At 40.9% G+C, this 27043-nt stretch overlaps 1 protein-coding gene across 3 annotated transcripts in view; it reads left to right on the forward strand.

Annotated features, from left to right (window-relative positions):
* The first annotated feature begins 7646 nt into the window (after positions 1–7646).
* The window catches only part of ERICH1 (glutamate rich 1), a 161396-nt gene continuing 141999 nt past the window's right edge, over positions 7647–27043 (forward strand). For all 3 annotated transcript variants that reach the window (XM_058177552.1, XM_058177571.1, XM_058177563.1), the window contains exon 1: positions 7647–7810. In XM_058177552.1, coding sequence (XP_058033535.1) covers positions 7786–7810 — 25 coding nt within the window. In that variant the 5' untranslated portion in view covers positions 7647–7785. The remainder of the gene's footprint in view (positions 7811–27043) is intronic.

Raw genomic sequence — 27043 nt, forward strand, 5'->3', positions numbered from 1 at the left:
AGAGCCCATTTTACTAAAGGAGATATTGCTCTCCATCCTTTCAATTCCCCACCCTACTGCCATCCTCCTCCAATGCTTTCTATCACTTCAAGTCTTATTTGTGCGTTTTTCTGGGTAAGACAGCAAACTATACTGCAGAGCCATATAGTTTTTCTTTAAAAAAAAAACATCTGTGGGTTATATGTAGAAATCAGAAATATTTTCTTAAATAGAAGACTGGTGCTTTGCTTTGCAGGACACTAGACTCAATTGTTTAAAACTTTTAAAAATTCAGGAGAAACCTACCAGGCATCTTAAAAGATGTCCATGAGCAAAAAAGGATCCTCAGGTGTTCCCACTGATGTCCCAAGGCTTGATATAATAAAAGAGCAGATGATAGGGAGTATAAACAGTACAGATTATGTTTTCTCCCAATACATTCTAATCTTAGTAGTAAAAATATACAACATGTATCCAGTAACTTTAATAGTATCAAACTCAGTTGTCCCAAAACTGGAAGGAATTTTGAAATCCTCCTATAATCAGAATGAAGTGACCTCCTGGAGGAGAAAAATTCAAATTAAATTCATTCAGATTACAGATGGTCCTCAATTTATGACCACAAGGGAGTCCAGAATTTTGGCCATATGTCGTTCCAGTTTAAGGAATACTTAGTAAATCTTTCAATATTGTGCAGAATGTAAGAAGGATGTATGATGTCTCTTTGGTTGTTTAATGTATTCATGGATAAATGTGGAAGGAATGCTCATGATGATATTATAACTGTAGTGCTTGGAAACATGAATGTGTATGCATTTTTCATTAGAGATGATGCCATATTATTGGCTGAGGTACTATATGATGCAATAAGGAACATAAATCTGAAAACTGAAATATTTTATATTTGACAAAGAAAAAGCTGTGAATTATTCCATGTTATACAGTGTGCGTGTGGTGTGTGTGTACGGTAAAAGCTAAAATACATGAATTTGTGTACCTTGGAAAAAATGTTTACAGACAATAGGAAAATGAATGGAAGCATTTAAAGAGGTGCAGATGCTGGTACAATGGTCTGTTGCAAAAATGAACACTGAATCTTCATTATGGCTCATTCAAAATAACTGTGTTTAAGAATATGTTTCTTCACATTTAGTTATACTAAAGTGATAATTGGGTAGATCAGAAGAAACATAAAGATGAGTTGGATGCAGTGGAAATAGTACCTTGATGTATGTGTGGTTTAAAAAAAGAATACGATGAAGTATGAACGGATGCTGAATTAATGTAGTCTGCAACTAAAAGCAAGTGGGAAATAAGTGGGTTGGTCAATGAGAATCCAATAGCAAAATATAATTTTGAGAGAAAGAAGACAGCACTGAATAAGTTATGTTGCATTAAGTTACTGAGATCCTTTAAGAGAGAAAAATAAGGTTTAAAAAGCAAAAAAGCAAAGCGGTATATGGATATGCTGAAAACAAGGATGGTTTGCAAGGACATAAAGACAGGGAGATGTATAGTGAAGGGTACACACTAAATATGTGTAAAACCAAATTTAGATTTCCTTTTCTTACCTCTGTATTTGACTTATTTCTTATTCCTTTTCTGTGCTTTACATAACACTGGTTATCTCTAAAGGGAGTAGTATGATGGATATATATTTATGCTGAACACTGGACATCTAGCAATATTGCATCAGTTAATAAAACTGCAGCAGCTGTTCTCTGTCAACTCACGTACTTTGAAAACCCTCCAGTGAGATGCTCAAGAAGGAAAAAAAAAGGCGACTTAAGCATTCTGTTATTTAGATTGTAGGAGAATGGTAAACATTTATTGGACTTGATGCAACTGCATTTTAATTGTTCTTACAACCAAATAAATGCAAAATATAATTTATCCTTCACATTAAAATCTACAAAATTACAAAACTGTTATGCTGGTTATTCAACAGTCTACTAATAGTATGAGCATTGTATTTTTGTTAATCATACACATTTTCAGTGGTTTAAAAAGTGCATAAAATCAGTGAGTGCATGTGTGTGTGTGTGTGTATATATATATATATATATATATTTGTTTTCTGAGGTTTTCACGGGTGTTTGTATATAGGTCTTTGGTTGTTCGGGTTTTCTCCCGTGTAAAATTGGAAGTGTCTTGGTGACGTTTCGACGATATAAAATATATAAAAACAAAAACTTATTTTTTAAAAAAAACAGAAAGCAAAACATTGTGACTTTCCCTTCTGTCAGCTATCTGTGGTGGATAAATATGCTATGCCCACATTAGCAGTTCTGGAATGATAAGGATGACTGTCCCAAAGTGCTTTTTCCAGAAGGCAACTGGACTTTCTTGGGGTTTTTTTTTCTTTGAAAGTGTTTCACTTATCATCCAAAAGTATACATATATGGTAAAACAGAAGCTTCTTGATGAGTCCAGTTGCCTTTTGGGATAACCATGACATGGATGATTGAGAAATGCCATAGATGAGAAGGATGACTATTCTAAAGAATTCATGTGCTTCACCAAATTAGGGCCATGTAGCATTAAAATGGAAAGATGATTCAGACTGATATCTCCAGTATACATCTCTAATTTTTGATGCTGGAACAGGATAGGAATATTCCTTGCAATCAGTGACAGGCTGTGATTATTGGAGCATTTCTTTCTTTCACTTCCAAAGTTGCAGATACATAGTTTTCTTTTTAAACGTGTGTATTGTTACTTAGTGAACTATGGCTATAACACAGTGGACATTGCTATTGAATAGTATAAATTTTTGCAATAATTTGCAGAACTCACAAGGGATGTTTTCATATTATAGCTTCAGCTGGTCGTACTGTTTACCATAGATCTATACTTCTTGAGACTCTACTTTTTGCTTTGATACTCTTATACAGTATTTGTGCCTTTAAGTCAGGAAGAAATCTGCAGTTTTTTGGCAAAGTTTTTCAGAAGAGGCCTGTCATTGCTTGTTTCCTAGGGCTGAGAGAGACTGATTGGCCCAAGATCGCCCAGCTTGACTTCGTGACTAAGGCATTACTATAGTAAAACACATGGTCTCCTGCATTCTAGGCTGGTGCCTTAACCATTATGCCAAACTGGCTCTCATATCTACTATTTATACCCTAAATATATTAAATCCTCTGGTGGAAAAGGAAACTATACAGACGCATCTGCATATCACTTTATTAATTTTTTCATTTTCATGTGAGAAAATGCTTAGCAAGAGCTGCATATCTATCAGTGCTAGTTTTGTCCTGATTTCTTTTTCAGGGCAAATAGAGTTTACCTAAACGATAAAATACCAATTCCCTTTATAACAGATTACCTCCAGATTCAAATGAGATCAAGGCTGCATCCATAATTTTCAGAAAAGAACTAATAATCATATGAATAGTCTGAAGTGAATGGTTTGTATTCAGACAGAATATTGATGACTGACAATGTTTGATGCTATTGTTCAGAGTCTGAAATAAGTTTTCATTTGATATTAAATGTCAATATTCAAGGTTTCAGATAACCCACCAGGTAAATATGATAGCCCACCAGGATTTATATAAATGTGTAAGTCCTAAAGAAGATCTTATTCTTATCAGTTTAGAACTGGAAGAAAACCAACACCAACTAAGCACAACAAAATGGCATTAATCAACTCATCTTTATGACAATACACTTAACAATTTGAATAAAGAAACAAGCCAATGAATGGTTTGTTCATTAAACCAACTTTTCAGGATTTCTTAAATGTGAGCCACCACATCGGAAAAGCCAATGCATATAAGTGGCCTAGTGACCATTTTGTGGTGATGTCAAGTCACTGACATCATCACAAAATAATGTGACAGCTACAATATGAATTTAGTGACTTTTTCCAGGACTACTCACACCCTTGATTCTTCCATTTTTAACTAATCCATCCAACTATAGGCAAGCCCTTCTTCCCAAGAACCTCTACAAACAGAGCTTGATGAACTATTCAGTGCAACAACTCCATGTCCTGTCCCTTGTAGGAGAAAGAAGTAGCTATTTCATGGGATGAAGTCCAAAAGCAACCATCTAATTCAGGAGAGGTGGGGGGGCTGGAGTGCAATGGCTCACTCTCTCCACCCTTGCTCCCAGCAGTTTGCACTTCGCTTTTTTTTTTTTTTTTACATAAAGAGCAAGTACAGGTAGTCCTCGATTTACAGCTATTTGTTCAGGGACACCTCGAAGTTACAGCAGCACTGAAAAAAGTGATCATTTTTCACACTTATGACAGTTGCAGCAACCCCCCCAGTTACATGATCAAAATTTGGATGCTTGGCAACTGCCATATATTTGAGAGGTCCTTGGTGCTCTCTGAGCTTGGTTATTTTCTCGCAGACATTTCATTACCCAAACTAGGTAATGTCATCAGCGCTAACAGTCTCCTTACTAGCACTGATGATATTACCTAGTTTGGGTAATGAAATGTCTGCAAGAAAACAAAACAACCTCAGGCAGCATCAAGGGCCTCTCATTTCAACCCTGGGCTACAAATATTCTCCTTTATTTGCACATATTTATGATGGTTGCAATGTCCAGGGGTCGTGTGATCACCTTTTGCAGGGTTCACTTAACTGTGCTGCTAGCTTAACAACTGCAATGATTCGCTTAACAACCGTGGCAAGAAAGATTATAAAATGGCGCAAAACTCACTTAATGGCCCATCTTGCTTAACAATAGAAATTTTGGGCTCAATTGTGGTCCTAAATCGAAAACTACCTGCACCGGGGTATATACTCTCAAATCCTGATTATGTGTGTCATCCAACCTGGTGCAGAATTTAACAAGGAGCAGATCTATAGCTTTTGCTCAGTGTCTTAAAAAAAAAAGCTTTGGAAGTTCGTTTGGCACGAAATGGGCCATTGCAGAAGGCAGGCGCGCGGGAGCCTCGCCTCGCCTCACTTCACCTCAGAGGCAGCGCAAATCGCGGTCGCCCTTTCTGCACCGGGCAGCAATCTCTCGACTCTACCTAAGGAACGCGGGGAATTTGCCTTCCACGCGAGACTCTTCCAAGGGAAAGCAGCCCACGGCGCGTCCCTATTTACAGCCGTCCTTGCTGCTTCTTCTTCCACCTCCTTCAAACTCCTCTGCCTCCCGCTGGCCTCGCCTCGGGACTAGTAGGCGTCGTGTTGGAGGGAGCGGAAGAGAAAGACAAGGCGGTTCGCCCCTGTACCCCAGCAGCCTCTGTAATTCTCCGGCTCGTTTCTCTCTCTCTCTCTCTCTCTCTCAAAGCAACCCTCCTTCTCGCAGATTTAACGGGCGGGATGAGCGCTCGCTCTTTACTTCTCCGAGGAAACAATGAAATGGGTCCGCGGTCTCCTCACACTTCCAGGACTCTAGAAATCGAGAGGGCATCTGCGGGGGCAGCGGCGGTAGGGAGCAGTCCGCTTAGGTTCAAGCGCACAATATTAATTCGCCGCCCCCTTATTTGAACCCACTGCAGTTTGCCAAACGGGGTCCCAAAGACACCCCCCCAAAGACACCCCCCTCATTCCTCGCGGAGTGTTTGCAAGGTCTCCGACAGAGCCTCGTGAGGGAAACCCCGCGCGCTTCTTGGCCGCTTAAACAGCCTCGCCGCCTCCAGCGCCCGGGAACGAGCAGGTGAAGCGAGCGCCAGTCCGCAGCCCTCCGCAGCCGCACTACAGGCGCGGAGCTCCACCGAAGGGATACTTGGACGGCGGTGGCCCCAGCCAAAAGAACAAGAGATCGCGCCCGCGGACACGTCCCTCTCGTCCCGGGATTTTCCGCGCAAGCGGGATCCTCTCCTTTTCCTCTAGTTTCTCCAGAAGCGTCGTTTTTTTACGCGCTTGTTCCCGTTCCGCAGGCGCGTCCTCGGTCGTTCTCCCATCTTAGATCGGAAAACGCTCGCCGCAGTCCCAGTCGTTTCCGAGGGCTACATCTGGACGGTGGAGGCCACCTTAGAAACAGGGGGGCATCCTCAGGACCTCCTCGGTTATTTCTGAGAAAGTCCTCCCTCGCCCTTAAAGAGACGCCGCCGTGGTTTCGACACCTTCGTTTACCCAAACTGAGCCCGGTTTTTGGGAAGAAGCCGTCGCGTCTGCTCTTCCGATCCTTCCCTTTTGTAAAGAGCCTTTCCTCCCTCGCGCTTTCTAACAGCGCTTCCAAATGCCGTCGCTCTCCCCATCAGTCACCCCAATTCATCCTCGGTTTCTCTCTCACCCTTCTACAAGCACCTCCAGAATCGGGACTTCGGTCCCCACAAAGAAGAGATGGAGGACTTAAACCCCCCTCCAATAGTTCTCAGTCATCCTTAGTATCAATTCTAGGCGCTTTAAGCCGCCCTCCTTCCTTGTCCGCCAGTTCGTACGAGTGTATCCATATCGTCGGGTAAGCGAGGGACGGCCGCTTTAACCCCGCTTCTCAACACCATCGACGCCGATAGTGGCTCTGTTCCCACGCAGTACTCCCCCTCCCCTGCGTGACCGAAATAACCGCAGCTGTCACAGAAAACTCCCGTTCTCCTCAACTCCTTCTCCCCTACCATTGTCCCCTTCCCGAAAGAAACAGCCTCCGCAGCAGATGCTACCCCAGCTCACGAGCATCGTCTCCCCACGTCGAAAGACCCACTGAGAAAAAAAGTTCGAGCCGAAAGACACAATCCCCCCCCCGCCTCCTGGCTTTTGACTCCAATGGCCCAAGGTGAACCCCCTCTGTCCCCCAATAACTATTAGAAACCCCGCTCCGAACGACCACGCCGAAGCAAACCCCAACCGCAGCACCGGCAATGGCATCGCTTCCCTTTTAATAATCTCTTCCCCCCACCTTGATTTAATCCTACCAGCTCTTTCCATCTCCACCTCGGACACCACCACCCCCTTCCCCGAAATCCACACACTCCGAGAGTTTGCAGCGCTAATTCACAGGCGGCCAAACATCTTTGCTCAGCTTGGCAGGTTTTAAATCTTCCGCAAAAGGTATACTGAAGGTGTGTGTGCGCGCGTTTGTGTGTGTGTTTGTGTAGGGGGGGGTAACTTAGATGCCCCCTCCTGCCTCTTCGCCCCCGCCCCAAACCAGCACCACCACACGAGGGTCCTGGGCGGTCTTGCTCATTGGCTGCCCGCTTACCTTTTTCAGCGCGGACATTCTAGTGCATTATTCATTTAGCGTATAGTGAGTTGCATGCTGCGTTCAACGAGTCAGGTGAAGGATAGTAGTGGCAATAACAGTGGTGGCAATAGTGAAGGTGAAGAAGAAGAAGAAGAAGAAAAGAGGCAGAGAAGTATGCATAATGAACATTATCCCCCGGGTGTATTTGTCTCATAGACTCGCGCGCGGCCGCCACACATTCGGGAAAACGGCGCCGCTGGATAAGTTCCCTTGTCGCGGTCCAGGCGCTGTCCGGCTGCTCCGTAAAAAGCGGCTTGCGCGCTGTGAGCAAAGCGGCTTCGCTCGCTGCTGCCGCTGTTCCGAACCGCTCTCGAGGCGGAATTCTCACCGTTCTGCGCAGCCGCGTACGGCCTCCCCTTACCCTCCCCTCCAGAGCTCGGCAGGCGGGGCCCGGTTCAGTCCCCGGCCAGGCAGCCCTACAAGGGAGGTCTTCCCCGCCTCTTGGAACGCTAGCGTAAGGACCGCCCCCTTCAGAGCAAGAGCCAATGAGAAGCCAGGGCCTCTGCAGATTAGATACACCCGGGTGGAAAGAGGAAGCTTGGAGTGCGAGCAGCAGGAGAAAGAGAACGTGGAGGGATGTTTTTCAACCGGGCGCTATGATTCTCCCTCTGCGAGGGGTGTGAGCCTTTGCTGCTTTTGTGCACCTCTCTGGGACACATGGCCTTGAACAGGAGGAGTGAAGGTGAGGCGGCGGGGCGAGCTGGGGAAGCAGGCAAACAAGAATGTCGCTGTGCAGGAAGCATAGAGATCAAGCGGAGATGGGCTGGACAAATCTCTCTCCCACCCCCCCAAGTACAGTACTGTAGTAGAGTTTGCTGTAATCGGTAGAGAAGAAAGCTTTGTTTATCCCAAAGGTGCTTTTCCAGGAGGCAACTGGATTTTCGTGTTTTTTCTTTTGAAGACGTTTCGCTTCTCATCCAAGAAGCTTCTTCAGCTCTGATAGAATAGCGGGGAATGGAAGCGAAAGTCTTCAAAAGAAAAAAAAAAGTCGAGTTGCCACCTTTGGGACAACCATGACCTGGATATCTGAGAATCTCGACAGACTGTAAGCTTTGTTTATGTTTTAGGCATGGACAAGTCTCTAATTGCTAACAAGAAGAGTTTTAAGACTTTTCTGCTGTTAAGGGGTGAGAGAAGAGTTGAAGCTTTAGAAATAAGTCATCAAATAGCGTGGTGGGAGGAGGAGGAGAGAGAGAAATTAGATTTGTTTGTCACCTTGGTTGGTGGGCAAAGTAAAGTCCTATAGTAGTGAAGCTGACAGGTGACACAGGTTTATCTGTTTCAATTCCACCTCCATGTAATTCACACAGTTGCCAGGAAGCATGATCAATGTGCAATCCAGCAAATCTGAGAAATGCCATACCAGATGGAGTCTGTTATTAAGTCACATCCTAAGGTCCCAAAATTAGGGATTGCTGAATGTCAACTTAGATCCTTGCAGTTGCTAAAGAAATGTGTTTGTCAAGTGAGTTAACCAAGTGCTGAAAAATGTATTTCAGTGAGTGAGTGATGACATTATATATTACAAGTTTTTATTTCTCTAATATTGCATCATACTGATAAACTTTTTAATGTTTTTAAAAGGGTGCCTAGGACCTTGAGAGGAATTGATCTATATAACAGATAAAGCCAATTTGCCAGGAATGCAGCAAACCAATTTTTGAAACCCTATTTACAGAGATGGACCTACTATTACACAGAGTGAGGCAGAGGGAATGGGTAAGGACAAGGACAAGATTACCAGGGAGAAAGTGTAAAGTGTAACATGGTTTCCCAGTCCCCCCTAAATTAGCTTGTAATGTTCAAATATAGTAAAATAGCCTGTCCTGTTGTTAGTTAAAATAAGACAACAGTGGAATTTGTAAACTGGAAAAGTTAACTTATTCAGGCTGCAAATAACTTGCACTAGCCCTGCAACTAAATCTTGGAAGATAAATTAAAATGACCAGAGGACTACCTACTAAGGGAGTTGATTACATGCAAATTGTGCTTGTAATTACCTTGGGAAGACTTTTGTAATCTTGGAAGATTAAAATTCTTCTGGCTGGATTTAGAGGGAAATATTAATGAACAGCCATTAGCCTAGTATAGGCATTCTTAACTATTATCTTTCTATTTTTTACCATGATATGGTGGGGTGGCATTCATCATATTCATGCTGTCATAATGAAATCCTAGTGGAAGATACAGAAATGTTTATTTAGTGTTTATATCCAGTCTTTATTTTATAAATTACTCAAGACAGTGAATGTAGATACATTTTACTTCCTCCTCCTGTCTTCCCCACAACAGCCACCCTGTGAGTTACATTGGGCTGAGAAAAAGGGCCTGGCCCAAAGTTATTCAGCTGGTTTTAATGCCTAAGACAGGACTAGAACTCTCAATAGCACTTACACTTATATACCATTTCATAGTGCTTTACAGCCCTCTCTAAGTGGTTTACAGAGTCAGCACATTGCCCCCAAAAATCTGGGTCCTCTGAAGGATAGAAGGCTGAATCAACCTTGAGCTGGTCAGAATCAAACTCTTAGCAGTTGGCAGAATTAGTCTGCAATAGTGTAATACTGAATTCTAACCACTGCGTCGCCACAGCACAATCTCCCAGTTTTTAGCCTGGTGCCTTAATCAATCTCTAGGTCATTATTCCTCTATAAGTGAGAAGTTTACAGAAACAGTGTTATGGCAGGAACATAATGGAGTGAGCAGGACAGCATTTCAATGAAAATTATAAATTATTTCCATTGGCTCTAACACCTTGGATACAGCCTGATCATGAATCAAAATGTTGTGAAAGTAAAGAATCTTATTCAGAGTGTGTGTGGGTTTTTTGGTGAGGGGAGAGGATGGCAAAGTTAGTTATAACTTAATTTGCCTTAACTTCAGCTCTGTGTTAATCAGAAGGAAAGAGTAAAGTGTAGTTAACGGTCACTTCTGGCTCTCAAATCAAAAGACAGCAAGTCACAAATTAGGGCTGTTATAACCCCAGTGTTCTTTCCTGTTTGCTTTTTAAGACTTTACTCTATTGGTATTCAGAATGGGTTCTGAAATGATATATATGTAGGAGGCAGGGGCAACTCCAGCCAGCCATGATGATTCTGGGTTGGTTTGTTTTTTCTGTAAGCATATTCATTAAAATGAATCAGGAAGCATCACCTGAACAGTCATTACCAAATCTCAATCAAGATACTTGCCCCAGAGCAATCCAGAACTTGGAATGTCTGGTGCCAAACTTTTGTATGCCATGAAAAAGTTTCTTGCATTGGGGTTAGATAGGAATGGCTAGATTCATACCCCATAGTATACTATAAAATGCCTCGCCAAATCTTATCTCAGTATGTTCCTACGATTCCAACTATTGAGCACTGTAAACCTCAGTATAAGAAGTGTAGTGCAAGATGGCAGCATCAAACTGACCTTGGTTGATCTTTAAAAAGTAATTGGGGTTGGACCTGGTTAGTATTTATATGGTAGATACAAAGGTTTTAGGCTAGATTTAGAGCAGAGGTATCAAACTGGATTTCTTTGAGGGCCAGATCAGCATTGTAGTTCTCCGCCTGCCGGGGGCCGGGGGCGGGGAGAGATGGGACAGGCTCCTCCTGCAGCACCCTGTTTTGGCTGGCAGAGTGCTGCAGGAAGCCGTCCAGGTTGAAAATGGGGCATGGTGGGGCACCATTTTGACTGCCTGAGGCACTGCGGGCAGATCCTTTGCTATTTCCAGGCTGGTCCTGTGGGCCAGATTGAACCACCCCGTGGGGCTTGAGTTTGACACCCTTGATTTAGAGGGTGAAAATATCCTGGAAGAAGATAGTAGTGAATCTCTTCATATTATTTCCAAAGAAGATCAATGAAGATATGCATTGTTATATATGAGGATGTATTAATATAATGTCTTTAAGAACCATGGTTGTAAATACTTTGACTTTGTATGTATGACCCCCACCCCCCAGTTAGAGAATGTAAACAATGATGGGCTGCTTGTCAGAGGAATAAATCTCGGTTTGTAAATAATGCTAAGATAATGAGTTCTAAGAGATTATTTGTTCAGCCTGTTCAGATAGTGGGAAAATATGAAGAGTAGCAGTTGGATAGAAGGAAAGAGCATAAATGTGCATTTACAATGGGTATGAGTACAGCCAAAATATTAGTTTTGCTTATCTTTAAATCTATTACCAGGTTTACTATGTCATTTAGTTACTCCAGTGAAATTAGTGGAATGACAAAGAGAACTAGATTTTCCACTATTTTAAAATGCAGATAAAGGTTCTTGAAGTGGTAAAACAGTACAGACATTTACCATTGGAACTTTTCTCTACTATTGACGTAAAGGAGCAGCTATCCTTTGGGTCAGCAAAAAACATAAGCAATATAATTATTGTCAGTTCCATTCTTCCTTTATAGCCGTTCTGGCCAAATTATGTGATTCTAACTGATGGGTTTGCTAATATACCCTTCTGTTCATCTCTCCAGAGTGTGCAGTTCTTCCCCCTTGGTAAATGTCATGGGTAGCGTGGAAAAGCCAAGCTGTTTTATTTATTGATTCTGTGTCATTTTTGCCCGTTGCAGCATTTCATCTCACAAAAGTTCACCATCACACCAGTTTGGGTTTGCACAAATCCTGCCTCTGTCCTCAATTCTCCTTCTCTTTAAGTTTTGTTTGTAAGAATATCATATATATCATTTGGAGCTGGAAGAGACGATTGACTTGACTACATTAAGGAAACTGACAAGAAGTGTTTGGAATTTGAATCCCTCCATTCCTTGAATTGTTTTGCAAAATCATCTCTTTTCAATAGCATAAGGGGTAGTGCAATATTATGCTTATGTGTAATAGGTAAAAGATTGGGGAGAACAAGAGAAAGGGATGGGCTAGAAGAAGTAACTAGGTTTGTATAAGCTAGATATCTTTACAGGTACATTTGAAAAGGAAATGGGGAACAAAGAAAAGATCTGGTTTTAACTGAGAAGCAGCAGATGCTAGCTGTTCTGACCTAGGCCCAAGTAGTTATTACCAGACACAATCAGTCCTAAACAAATATATTTTATTAGAACAGCTGAGAATTACTTCATTAAATTAAATTTAATGATACAAATTAAATCCAAAACAAATTCGTCATAAACAGTTCTTCGGCCTTATCACAAACCTTTGTCTTCTTTGGCACCCTGCCAAAGGCTTTTCTTGGCAAAAGTTCAGAAGCAAGAGACTCCAACACAAAACAAATGTAGCAAGACAAGAGACAAATGTAGCAACGTTGCCTGCTTTTAAGTCTTATGGGAGGGGCCAATCATCTCCTGGCCTTATTCCCGAATCATCCTTTTTGCTTCAGGTGCTCTTGCCTTCTGGCAGCTCTTTGCATGCATGCACTAGGAACAGGCTCCTCCTGTTCCTCTGCCTCTTTGCTATCCATCTCTGGAGGCTCCGGAGTCCATGCATCGCTCCCAGATGAACCTGGTCCCATCTCTGCCTCTGACGCAGAGCTCTCATTCAGGTCTTCCCCTGACTCCAGGACTGGCCCATTGTCCTCCCCAGCCTCCTCAGTGTCCGACTCCACTGCCAACTCCACAGGCTGCTGGCGGACCACAACACTAGCCATTCAAGGGGAAGGAGATAAAACCATACACATCTGGCACAACATCCACAGACAGGTGCTTTGCCGTTCCTTGTTTGTTTATGACCTTCAGACATCTGGCAATTGCCTGAACATTGGCTGCAGTTTTCTTGGCAACACTTTTTTCCCCAGAAATAATTTGCCCTTCCTTGATTTTTAGGGTTAAGAACTGGTCTAAGGTCACCAGCCATATGAGATTAGAATTCACAATCTCTTGGTTTTGTAGCCTGATGCCTTAACAATATACACACTGGCTTTCTTCTTGCCCTAGTTCAGGGGTGTCAAACTCAAAGCACAGGGGACAGATCCGGCCCATGGGATATTTAGATCTAGGAATAGCTAAGGACCGGCCCACGGTGCTTTTGCCAGCGAAAACAGGCTCCCAAGCTACGTTTTCGGCTGCCAGGGCCTCCTGCAACCCTCTGCCAGTGAAAACGGAGCTCAGGAGGGCCGCACGCAAAAATCTAAAAGTGATTGGATTGAATTTGCATACCCTGTAATAATGGGTCCCTGTCACCTTAAGCAGGAAAAGTTACTTTTAATCTGAAGCATAGTGAGTACAGACCGGTTTAATATTGGTCTGGAAACTAGATAAATCTTGTAATATAAAGGAGGAATTTGGATTGCTGGAATATACTGGAGTCTGTTTAAACTTCAAGTATTTTATCTTGTTGCTTCTGTACATTTTATGTCATCTGTCTTTTCTGCACGCTTCACGTTTCTCCTCTCAATTGCCCTTTTAATTCATTTTCCAAATTAAAAATAATTCCTGTAGCATTATAATTCTTGGCTCCTTTCCCCAGGGAGACTGGAACAGATTCAACTTTCATTTGTACAAAATCAGCTCATCAGAAGTCTATATAGATCATAGAATTTTTACACATTTGATGTTGGTTATGCCCTTTCTTTTCTTCATTGTAGAATTTTATTTGCTTCTTATTTGAAAAGACAATCATCTATTAAGCCTTAGTAAAGCATAACTTAGAAGAGAATCTAAGGTAACAGAAAATTAAAACTAATTTCTTGCCATCACATATTCCTTTAAACTTTATCAAAATAGGCACCGTATTTTCAGGACTATAAGACGCACTGGTGTATAAGACGTACCAAGATTTTGAAGTGGTAAGCAAGGGGAAAAAAACTTTTTGCCCTTCCTGGCCCCCTGGAGCACTCTGCAGGCCTCCCAAAACCCTCTGCACATCCCATTTTTTGAAAAAATGAGGTGCACAGACGGTTTGGGAGGCCTTCAGAGTGCTCCTGGGGGTTGGGGAGGGCAAAAATGGGCCCATTTTTCACAAAAAGGGCATTTTTGCCCTCCCCAGCCCACAGGAGCACTCTGCAGGCCTCCCAAAGCCTCTGCGTTCCCTGTTTTTGTGAAAAATGGGCCTGTTTTTTGCAATAATGCGACGCGTGGTGGGGCTTCGGGAGGCCAAAAATGGCAGCTTTCTTAATAAGTAGTAATCCAAGAATGACAAGGAAAAGATTCTTTGCATTTATTATTAAACTGAAATCGTTAAAATCACATTTGTTTTTACATAGTTTATTTGTGAAAAACATAGCTGTCTGAAGTTTGTATTAATAAAGGTACATGTTTAGTTGTTTCTGCCAGCATACCCTATAGCCCAGAATTTTGCATACTTGTAGATCCATTTTAAAAAGAGGGAAATATGAAGGTGCTCTGATATGCACTGACCATATATAGGAAAATATTTCTTATTCATAATTTAGAAATAACAAAGATGAGATACAGAGCTATTTTTGAAATAAAGCTTAAATATCTTATTTAAGAATAGTTTTTTAAAAGATTCATTTGCAGATATGTATGTAAAAATGCTCACAATCTCTGGTGTTCAAGGGGAAGTGGTTGAGAAACGAGTTCTATTGATGTTGACGTTACTGAAATGTATGGGCATGAAATGTTACATGAGGTCCAGATTTGGAGATGCACTGTTCACCGGGATCTATTTATTAAAGGTATTGTTCTTATTAAGGGAGAAAATAGACAAAATAGAAATCATTGTGAGCTGGTTATTTGAGATTGTAAATCTCATATAGAATGCCCTGTGATAATAGTGAAATGCACATATCTGAAAATAGCTGTAGCTTTTTTCTACCTGTAATTCACAGAGCTGTTTTTCAATATGTATTTATTAGATTTCTTTTCATCTGTTATTACATTGTAGGTAACTCAAAGTGGCAGGTATACATAACACTTCTTCCTCTTCCTATTTTCCCCACACAACGACAACACTGTGAAGTGAGTTGAGTTGTGAGAAATTGACTGGCTCAAAGTCACCTAGCCAGTTCCTGAATAGTTTACGATCTGCCTTGCCTCATAGGCATCTATTGCAAGTACCAAAAGAGCTTTGGTCACCAAAGCTCTTTTCTTTTCACAGAGACATCAAAATGGCATCTGTGAAGACATTTGCCAAGTGATATCCTTCTGGACTTTTAGATTCCCAGAGAAGACATTTTCATTGTCAGTCACGTATTTATAATTACAACATTTCTTTTTGTTTGGAAGATTTTATGTATAAAATTCCAAATAAGGTTTATGCTACTACTGTTTCATTTTACTAACATATTTATGAGCTGCCAAACAGTTCATCTTTATGAATAACTATACGTATATAAATATAGTAATAAAGCACTGCCCATTGACAAGATTGTTTCTAAAGGTTCTCTTCAGAAGGAGCTTTTTTGAATAGAGAAAGAAAAGAAACAGATGTTACTGGTTTTCCACTTGGCAATTTGGTGTACTGTGTAATTGGTCCTAGTGAAAGCGCAAAACAGAGGGCTAATTTTCTCTTCATGCATTCTGTACCTCCTATGATGATGTCACATTTTTTGTAATCAGTTTCTGGATGCATTCTAGGGCAGTTTCCAGTGCAATTTCATCTCTTAAGTATACCATTAGATATTGCTATTGTTTTCTTTTCCCCCAGCTTCGTTCTTTAAATTTTTGAACTGTTAATATAATCTTCAGAATATAATCTGTAGGGGAAATGGAGCACAGGTAAACTTCGATTTATGACCACAATTGAGCCAAAAAATTATGTTGCTAACCGAAACCAGTTACTGCAGGTTTTAGTCTCACCAGGCCCAAGGTTGACTCAGCCTTCCATCCTTTATAAGGTAGGTAAAATGAGGACCCAGATTGTTGGGGGCAATAAGTTGACTTTGTATATAAATATACAAATAGAATGAAGACTATTGCTAACATAGTGTAAGCCGCCCTGAGTCTTCGGAGGAGGGCGGGATATAAATGCAAATAAATAAAAAAACATTTGTTAGGTCAATTTTGCTCTATTTTATGAGCTTCCTTACAGCATTTGTTAAATGAATCACTGCACTTGTTTAGGTTGTTAAGTGAATCTGACTTCCCCATTGACTCTTATCAGAAGGTCACAAAAAGTGTACACATGACCCCGGGACAGTGCAACAGTCATAAATACTTATTACATAATTTGTTTCTGACATAGCATTGAATTGGAAACAATAAAAGGGGAATTGGTAAGGCAACACTCAATTTCTCAAAGGCCTGAAGTAGGCTAATTCATGTTTCCATAGTCTTTTATTATTATTATTTTTTTCAAACTGATGGGGAGTAATGAAATGTAAAACACCAGACAGATTCCAAGACAATATGGTAATAGATTTGAATACTCTCAGAGATCACTATAAGGCAGGAATAGAGAAAGACTACAGTGTTTCGAAGGCAGCAGCTGCAGTGGATAGCTTAATGGTACATATTGGTTGAGGCACATTTTTGGATTGATTCCTGGATTTGAAGGGATTTCTTAGCTTTTTCAAACTGTATTAAACCTGTTCTAGATTTTACACCAATGCTTATGTATGTTTCCTACCTTAAAAATAACAAAAATTATGCCCAGTTATTTTCAATAGAGGCAGAGGGTTCTAGATGTTGCAAAAACTGGACTGGCAAACTGCAAGAGACCCCGAGGAATGAGATTGTCCATCCCTGTTGTAGGCTGCATTAAATGTGGTCTTGTGGCAAATACTGTGATAAGTCCATCTTAATATGCTATTCCTGGTATGTGATGTTTCCTATGCATACAGAGAAAGAAGCACTCTTGTAATCTTTGACTTTTAGGCTTGCTTTCAAACATCAGCCATAATACTAATGACTATTTTGAATAATATTCAAGTTGTATTACATGAATGGCTATTTTATATGTGAAATTATGACAGAAATATTTCTGCACTTATATTGGTTCACACGGTCAGGAAGTTTCTCCTTCGTTTTAGGTTGCTTTTCTCTTTGTTCAGTTTTCATCCATTGCTTCTTGTTTTGCCTTCTGCTGCTTTGGAAAATACATTGCCCCCCCCCTTCTTTCTGGCAGCCCCTTAAAAGCCTGTTGCCTATCACACTCTTGGGCAAAGCATGTGAGCCATTTCCTCCTTTCAGTGGTCCATGAAAGTGCATCTATAGCAGAGGTCTCTAACCTTGGCCACTTTAAGACAGCAAAGGTGGCTGAGAAATTCTGGGAGTTGGGCCACAAGTCTTAAAGTGGCCAAGTTTGGAGACCCCTGATCTATAGTATGTAGATAATAAAAAGGTGAACAACATTTTTACAGAACAATGGATACGTTGAGGCTGGGTGTGAAAAGGAATGGCTGGAAGGGGAGGGGCAAGGCGAGGCACCCCTTGACATGAGTGACATTGAGTTGGCCACGCCTACCCAGTCACATGACCATCAAGCCATGCCCACAAAATAAGCCATGCCCACAGAACCGGTAGTAAAAAATTTTAGAACCCACCCCTGCCGTTAATATCTGATTCTTGTCTGTGGAAACGGGTTTGTGACTTGGCCAGGGTTCTTTCGAAATTGGAATGGTGTAATAGAGAACCTTGAATGTATTCTGTCAGTCCAAGAGATTGATTTGTGAGTGCAGGGTTTGCTCATTTGCGAGTGCGGTGGTGTATATCTGCTGCAGGTGATTGATAGGAAAACTAAGGATTTAGAGACTGCATTTTGGGCCATGGACAGTGGAGCCTCTTTTAAGTTTAGCAAATGCGATCCTTGCCTTCGGTTGCAAAACTATATTCTTGCTGCTGTGTTCTTCTGCATATGTGCGTGTGTTTGCGACATGCTTTTTCATACTGTGCAGCTATATGCCCAGATGTTTGTTTTTCTTTCTAAAAGTTATACAAGCTGCCTTCCCTCCTTCCTTTCCCTGTGATATTTCTTCTTTTCACTGGGATGTGCAGAAGCTTGCCTACAGGCGTATCTAAATTAATAGTAAAAGGGAAAAAATCTCCCCAGGTACGTTGAATATAATTTCCCCCCCCCCACCCAAAAGCAGCTTTGAATATGGTTTCTGTTCACAGTCATTACTGTGAACAGAATGATTGTTTTAGGTGCCCTATTTAGAATGCAAACCATTGATGATTTAAAAGAGAGCCAAGCTGCATTCCCTGCTTTTCTTTTGCCTGAAATTAAAAAAAAAAATCAGAAAAGATTTTGTTTGAGGAATATAATTATTATTTTCTTGGCAATTATAATAGTCATCTTTACTGCACAGATGTCGTTTTCTTCTCAGCTTTTTTCTGATAACGATGGCATTATTGAAGTTTTCTTAGTGCTGTGAATTGTTGTCTGTGAATCTGCCCGGGGTATCCATGAACAAATGACAACTTTGGGTATTTTACCATTAACCATTTAACATTAAATGAATTAATTTGTAGGTGTTTTCTTGGTCAAGGCCAAGAAAAACAAAGCATATGAAGGAAAATTTTCCCATAGAAGGGGCTAAAAGAAAAACAAAATATTTGCTCAGATACATTTGACAGTTTATAAAACCTATTATTTCAAAAGGGCTTGTGTAGCTCTTCAAGCAAGTATGATTTGATAACAAAAATTACATGGTTCTACGTAACTGCTGGCCATGCCGCCAAATAATGTTGGAAAAAAGCAGAATTTTATCCAGGTTAGATCAGTGGTGAAATCCAAATTTTTTTACTACTGGTTCTGTGGGCGTGGCTTGGTGGGCGTGGCAGGGGAAGAATACTGCAAAATCTCCATTCCCATCCCACTCCAGGGGAAGGATACTGCAACATCCCCATTCCCACCCTACTCCAGGGGAAGGATACTGCAAAATCTCTATTCCCATCCTACTCCTGGGGAAGGATACTGCAAAATCCCCATTCCCACCCTACTCCAGGGGAAGGATACTGCAAAATCTCTATTCCCACCCCACTCTGGAGCCAGCCAGAGGTGGCATTTGCCAGTTCTCCGAACTGCTCAAAATTTCTGCTACCGGTTCTCCAGAACCTATCAGAACCTGCTGGATTTCACCCCTGGGTTAGACCTACGCTTCTAAGAAGCATATTTTTCCTGCCTTTAATGTGCATTGGGGACTGGGAAAATGTTCCCTTTCAGTTGTTGGTAAACAGTAATTCTAAGGCCCTTCACCAATGGTCATCTTTGCTAAGGGTGTGGAAGTTGTAGTTGGGTTGCATTTTGAGGGCCGCTGCTTCTTCCGCCTAGTTTCTTTTGCAATTTGAAAGTGAAAGAGCTCATGTACTGTAATTTTACTCCTCAGTTAAAAAATGAAAGTAGCTGATGTGGTTGCTGATTCTGATATCCATTCTCTCTCTTTCTCTTTCTTCATTTATTTGTACATTTGTAGAAGTTTCAGCACAAATGACCTGACAAATTCTTGAAGCTAGGTATCAAAATTTTGCAAAACTTAAATGACCTGAAAAGTCTTGTTGGTTAATAGGAAGGCTACCTGATAATCATATGACTGCCTTGCCATTTTTATTAAAACAATAATAAATCAAATTTTGCTTAAGGGCAATTAAAACCTATAAAGTAAAAATGTATGTATAAACTTTAAATTTATTCTGTACCACAAGGACACAAGCAGAAGATGATAAACGTTTTGAGGTACCTGCCCTGCAGCAGCACAGAATAGAATAGAATAGAATAGAATAGAATAGAATAGAATAGAATAGAATAGAATAGAATAGAATTTTTATTGGCCAAGTGTGATTGGACACACAAGGAATTTGTCTTGGTGCATGTGCTCTCAGTGTACATAAAAGAAAAGATGTGTTCATCAAGGTACAACATTTACAACACAATTGATGGTCAATATATCAATATAAATCATAAGGATTGCCAGCAACAAAGTTACAGTCATATTTATTTATTTATTTATTTAATTAAACTTTTATACCGCCCTTCTCCCGAAGGACTCAGGGCGGTGTACAGCCTTCATTTAAAACAATTAATATACACACTAAAATAACAATTAAAAAGCTTATTCAATAAAAGGCCGAAATTAAAACCGTCCAATTGACCATATAAAATACCCAATAAAATTACAATTGAAAAATTTAAAATTTAAAATTTAGAGTTTAAAAATCAGGCCAGTCCCGCTTGGATAAATAAATAAGTTTTCAGTTCCCGGCGAAAGGTCCGAAGGTCAGGCAATTGGCGTAAACCGGGGGGAAGTTTGTTCCAGAGGGTAGGTGCTCCCACAGAGAAGGACCTTCCCCTGGGGGCCACCAGCCGACACTGCTTGGCGGACGGCACCCTGAGAAGACCCTCTCTGTGAGAGCGTACGGGTCGGTGGGAGGCATGTGAAAACAGCAGGCGGTCCCGTAAGTACCCGGGCCCTAAGCCATGGAGCGCTTTGAAGGTGGTAACCAAAACCTTGAAGCGCACCCGGAAGACCACAGGTAGCCAGTGCAGACTGCGCAGGAGTGGTGTTACCCGGGTGGTGTTACACAGTCATAAGTGGAAAGAGATTGGTGATGGAAACTATGAGAAGATTAATAGTAATGCAGATTTAGTAAATAGTTTGACAGTGTTGAGGGAATTATTTGTTTAGCAGAGTGATGGCCTTCGGGAAAAAACTGTTCTTGTGTCTAGTTATTCTGGTGTGCAGTGCTGTATAGCGTCGTTTTGAGGGTAGGAGTTGAAACAGTTTATGTCCTGGATGTGAGGGATCTGTAAATATTTTCATGGCCCTCTTCTTGATTCGTGCAGTATACAGGTCCTCAATGGAAGGCAGGTTGGTAGCAATTATTTTTTCTGCAGTTCTAATTATCCTCTAAAGTCTGTGTCTTTCTTGTTGGGTTGCAGAACCAAACCAGACAGTTATAGAGGTGCAAATGACAGACTCAGTAATTCCTCTGTAGAACTGAATCAGCAGCTCCTTGGGCAGTTTGAGCTTACTGAGTTGGCGCAGAAAGAACATTCTTTGTTGTCCTTTTTTGATGATGTTTTTGATGTTAGCTGTCCATTTTAGATCTTGCGATATGATAGAACCTAGAAATTTGAAGGTTTCTACTGTTGATACTGTGTTGTCTAGTATTGTGAGAGGTGGAAGTATGGAAGGGTTTCTCCTAAAGTCTACCACCATTTCTACGGTTTTGAGTGTGTTCAGTTCCAGATTGTTTTGGTTGCACCACAAGGCTAGTCGTTCGACCTCTCGTCTATATGCGGATTCGTCATTGTCTCGAATGAGACCAATCACTGTTGTGTCATCTGCGAACTTCAGTAGCTTAACAGATGGATCATTGGAGATGCAGTCATTGGTATACAGAGAGAAGAGAAGTGGGGAGAGCACACAGCCTTGGGGGCCGTGTCCTAATTGTACAGGTATTTGATGTGATCTTGCTTAGCTTCACCTGCTGCTTCCTGTTTGTTAGGAAGCTTGTGATCCACTTACAAGTCTGTTCCGGTACCTGTAGCTGGTTTAGCTTAGTTAGAAGAATGTCTGGAATGATGGTATTGAATGCTGAACTAAAGTCTACAAAATGGACCCTTGCATAGGTCTTTGGAGACTCAAGATGTTGTAGGATGTAGTGCAGAGCCGTATTAACAGCATCATCTGTTGATCTATTTGCTCGGTATGCAAATTGCAAGGGGTCTAACAGCGGATCCGTGATGGTTTTCAGGTAGGAAAGCACTAGCCTTTCAAAGGTTTTCATGACTACAGATGTTAAAGCAACTGGTCTGTAGTCATTCAGTTCCTTGATGGTGGGCTTCTTGGCACTGGGATGATGGTAGAGCGTTTGAAGCAAGAAGGAACATAGCACATCTCTAGTGATTTATTGAAAATATGGGTGAAGATGGGGCCAATTGGTCAGCACAGACTTTTAAGCAAGAAGGAGTTATCTTGTCTGGGCCTGGAGCTTTTCCTGGCTTTTGTCTGTGAAATAGGTCCTGCACTTCCTTTTCTGTGATCACTAGGGGTTGTGAACCCAATGAAATGGGGTCAGTTGTAGGAGGCTTGGCTGTTGTTGGTGTGTCTGAGATGGGGGTTGTGGAGAGAGGTGGCTGTAGTTTCCTTTCAAACCTGCAGTAAAACTCATTCAGGTCATATGCCAGTTGTTGATTACCTTCAGCCTGGGAAGGAGGTTTGCCATAGCCGGTGATATTTTTAAGAGTTTTCCACATGTTTGCTGGTTCATTTGCTGAAAACTGATTCTTTAGCTTTTCAGAGTAGCTTCTTTTTGCTGCTCTGATCTCCCTTGTTAGTGCATTTCTGGCCTGATTGTACAGCATTTTATCACCTTTTCTGTAGGCTTCCTCTTTGGAATGTCGTAGCTGCTTAAGTTTAGGTGTGAACCAAGGTTTGTTGTTACTGTATATTCGCAAGTTCCTTGTAGGTACACATAGGTCTTCACAGAAGCTGACATATGATGTTACAGTATCTTGAGTTCATCCAGGTCTGCAGAGGTATCTTCAAAGATATTCCAATCAGTGCAGTCAAAGCATGCCTGCAGCTTTAATTTTACCTCCTCCGTCCAGGTCTTCACTGATTTAATTGTTGGTTTTGTGGTTTTAAGTCTTTGCCTGTAAGCAGGTACAAGGTGAATCATGCAATGATCAGAGTGTCCTACAGTTGCACGTGGTAAAGACCGATAAGCATCTTTTAGAGTTGTGTAGCAATGGTCTAGAGTATTCCTGCCTCTGGTGGGACAGTTGACATGCTGAAAGTATTTTGGTAGCTCTTGCCTTAAGTTTCCCTTGTTTAGATCTCCTAAAACAATGGCCAGTGAATCAGGGTGTTTGTAATCTGCCTTTATAAAGGCCTATAATTCTCCCATCAGATATAATCAGAAGAAAATAGATAGATAGTGTAGATTGGACTGCAGCTCTAAATTCAGGAACCATTGTGTGATCTTTGACCTGATCCCTATTTAATGCACAGTTGGGAATGGTCACAAGATGTTAGTTTCTAGACCAGTGTCTTTTTCCAGCTGGATTGAAGATTACAAATGAGATGGGACAGCCTATATAGAATCTAGTTAAGTTTATTCTGCTATCTAAATTCTGTTTTCTATCCTGGATTCTAAGGCCAATGTTAACAACACACCTGGCAGTGGCAAATACAATTCTGGAAAACCTAGACTGTAGTCAGTCAGTCATTTTATTTTAAAGGTCAATGGCCAGTAAAACCAAACAAAAGAATGATAATTGATTAGAGTAAAATAAACTTTAAAACCATGTCACCGTACAAGTAAAATTGTAAGTTAAATGTTTAAGAGTTTGGAACTATAAAACATAATACAGTAAAGTATGATACAATTTATGTATGTCAACAAATAACAAAACAGTAAAATTACCAATTTGATCTATTTAGATTATAATTATACTAAAAGCTATGGAAAAGTCGTTATTAACATTTCTTGAAAAAATATGCAGAAGAATAATGCATAAGGAGTGATTATGATTTCAAAACTAAAAGTTAAGAGTCCAATTATAGTGACTATTTATATTGTTAAAACAATTCTGGCAGCTAATTAAATTAAGACAGAGATAAGATTCAATTGACAGTAAGAACATAAAACATTAATAAACAATAGAAACTAAATAGCTGCATTTGAAATGTTTCCAAACAGCGAATTACCTAGAAGATGCTTGAAAAGAAATGATGGCAAATTGTACGAACTATGGAACAGTGTTTAGATGTAATCATTGAAGTAGAATTAGATTAGCATGATAGTAACCAGGCCCAAGGTTGACTCAGCCTTCCATCCTTTATAAGGTAGGTAAAATGAGGACCCAGATTGTTGGGGGCAATAAATTGACTTTTTATATAAATATATAAATAGGATGAAGACTATTGCTAACATAGGGTAAGCCACCCTGAGTCTTCGGAGAAGGGCGGGATATAAATGCAAATTTAAAAAAAAAACCAAAAAATTTAAGACCACAATATTTGGTGATGAGCGAAAATAGTAATTCGTGGTGTCTATGGAGATTCTCAGCCATCCAGTCATGGTTGTCCCGAAGATGCTTTTTCAAGACGCAACTGGACTTTTATTTTTATTTTTATTTATTTATTTTGTCACACAGTATATATAAGCATAAGCATGAAATGACTATACAATATATAAGCATATATATAAGCATAAGTATGTAATAACTAAATTAATTGGATATAATGAAAGGAAACAATAGGACAGGAATGGTAGGCACGCTTGTGCTCTTATGCACACCCCTTACAGACCTCTTAGGAATGGGGTAAGGTCAATAGTAGACAGTTTTTGGTTAAAGCTTTGGGGATTTGGGGAAGAGACCACAGAGTCTGGCAGTGTATTCCAACTTTTGTTGTTTTTTCTTGAAGATGTTTCTCTTCTCATCCAAGAAGCTTCTTGGATGAGAAGTTTCGGGATCTCATTTTTTCCCTGTTGTGAGAGCATTGAATCCAGCCAAGGACAAATTCTTTCTGAATTTGGGGGTCATTTTGCAACTTCTGGCTGGAGGAAGCAAATGTGCAGAGTGTCTCAAAAAGAGGTTTCTAGATAAGAGTGATTATGGCTTTGAGTCGATGGCATGTTGTTTTAAGATCAGCTGGCACAGACTCATAGCTGAGCAGGATGTGATGACTGCCCCTGAGAAACTATTAAATTTTAAATTTTCATATATTCCTACACCAGAGAAACTGGAAATTATCCGTCATAATAAAAGGGCCAAATCAGCTGGAGAAAGAAGTTGCTTAGGCCAATATGAAAGGATGTGAATCCAAGTGGAAGTTTCTATTTTGGGTAAGCAAGCTTCATGGCAGTGTACGACATTTGGAATGCAGCAGGATACTGGGAAGATAGATCTCAAATACTTAGACTAAACTGTTTCAAGGGGAAGAAATGACCTGTAAGGCCCCAGTTGGCCCCAGTTGGTCTCCAAAGGGAAGTTTCTTGTTGAGAAGACTTTAAGCACTATGGGTAGATTCTGAACTCCATTGGAGAATTAGATAGAAAGATTGTAGAGCTACAGTTGTTCTCCGTACCTTTAAGCTAACATAGTTGGCATGGAAAACAATGCCTAGGTATTTGAAAGTCTTGTTCGATTGGTTGTTTGGCCAGTAAGCATGTGCCCTAGGGCTAAGTTGTACAGTCTCAAGTGAAATTACTACTAATAAAGGAGAATAATCGTAGCTCAGGGTTGAAATCAGGAGCCTCTGATTATTATTTATTTTCTTGAAGACATTTCATAACCAAACTAGGTAACATCATCAGTTACTACTATATATGAATATAAATAGAAGTTGTCTTTGCCTGAAAGAGTTTTTAAATGCAACTGTCATCCTCATCATTAGGTCTTGAATAGAGCAAATTGAGCATCAAGTGTTTTCCAGCAGTTTTGACCATTTTCAGCATCTTTAGCATTGCCCCAAGGGACAGTAATAATCTTAAAATCTTCCTTACATGTTTGATGCCAGATTTTCTGAGACCGGTTTTGTTTTCTCTTTCCTCCAAAAGATATTAGTGCATAGTGCAATTTTTACCATACCACAGTGCAATTTTTGGATGCTGGTCTTTAAGCCTACATAAGATATGGCCTACAAGATGCATTTTATGTTCATTTACAGTTCTTGATCAGTGTTCTAAATTTAATCTTTTTAGTGTCTTTAATTAGTTATGTGGTCATGATATGAGACCCAACCACAAATTGTTTGTTTAAATACAACCACAAAGCTGTATAAGATTTTATTGGCAATATGTATTTGCACCTTGTGCTTTGATATGGCCTATAGCAGTGATGGCGAACCTTTTTGCCATTGTGTGCCAAAGGTGGGGGGAGCGCACGGGGAGTCACGCATGTGCCCACACCCATAATTCTATGTGCTCATGCATGCATACGCAAAAAACCCCGTGCTCACCCCCCACTTTTGGCCCAGTGGGCCCGGTAGACCATTTTCTGCTCTCACCAGGCTTCAGAGCCTTTCTAGGAGGCAGGAGGGGCGAAAACAGCCTTCCCCATCTCCCTGGAGGCCCTCTGGAGGCCGAAAATTGCCCATTTGCCAACTTCCTGTGGGACTGGAAGTTGGCAAATAGGCCATTTCCGGCCTCCTGAGGGCCTCTGGGAGGGGGGAAGCCATCCCCCCCTCAGGCTCCTCTCTGGATCATGAGGAGAGCAAAAAACGGGCCTTCCCCACCCCCACCCTGCCTGTTTCCCTATTGCAGGTGGGCCAGAAGGCCCGAAATTCGGCTGGCCGGCACGCACATGCATGCCGGAGCTGAGTTCGCTTGCCCACCAATATGGCTACTCATGCCACCACGAGCCTATAGGCTAATCAAAGCTATCATTTTAAATCGTATTTTATTCCAATTTCATTTTAAATTGTATTTTATCCAATTCCATTTTAAATTGTTTTTATCAGATTTTAGTAATAATTTGTGCTGGAACTCTGCACTTTGATATGGCCCAAGGGCTAATCAATAAATAAAGTAAAGTAGTACAACAGCAAAGTGTTTATCTGAATGTGGTCATGAGGTCAAATCTTCCTACAGTAATATACCTGCGGGGATGTCTTTTAGGTGATTTTGAGTTTTTTAATAACAAATTATCAGTTGTTCATCTTGGCACTGTTGAATCAGACTACTAATGGTTCTTTAGAGCCTGCCATGTCAAAAGTAGAATAATGACATTATCTCCAGATAGAATAAGTGGGAAATGCTTGTTTGCCAATTTAGAGCCATGGATATGCATGGTTTTTAATTGGTGGATTAAATAATTAATAGACGTTGAACAGAGTTGAAGCTACTAGGTAGTCCAGAGGGGCCTGTCTAAAGGAAAGGAGATCTACTTGATGGTATCTCCCCTGTAGGAATGATCTGTCATGCAGTTTAGCTGCTATAGGAGCAAAGGTTTGTCAATCATTGAATTACTCAACATGGGCTATAATAAACTGTGTGATATTGGATGAATAGCTGCCTTGAAATCAGTGATCAGTAGTGAATCAGCCTGATCTAAAACAACTTGTGCTTCCTCTGGGATGAATCTTCGTATCAAAAAAGAAACACTTAAAATGATCAGAAC

The sequence above is a fragment of the Ahaetulla prasina genome, chromosome 1 (assembly GCF_028640845.1).
Source record: "Ahaetulla prasina isolate Xishuangbanna chromosome 1, ASM2864084v1, whole genome shotgun sequence".
In the NCBI taxonomy this organism is placed as follows: domain Eukaryota; kingdom Metazoa; phylum Chordata; class Lepidosauria; order Squamata; family Colubridae; genus Ahaetulla; species Ahaetulla prasina.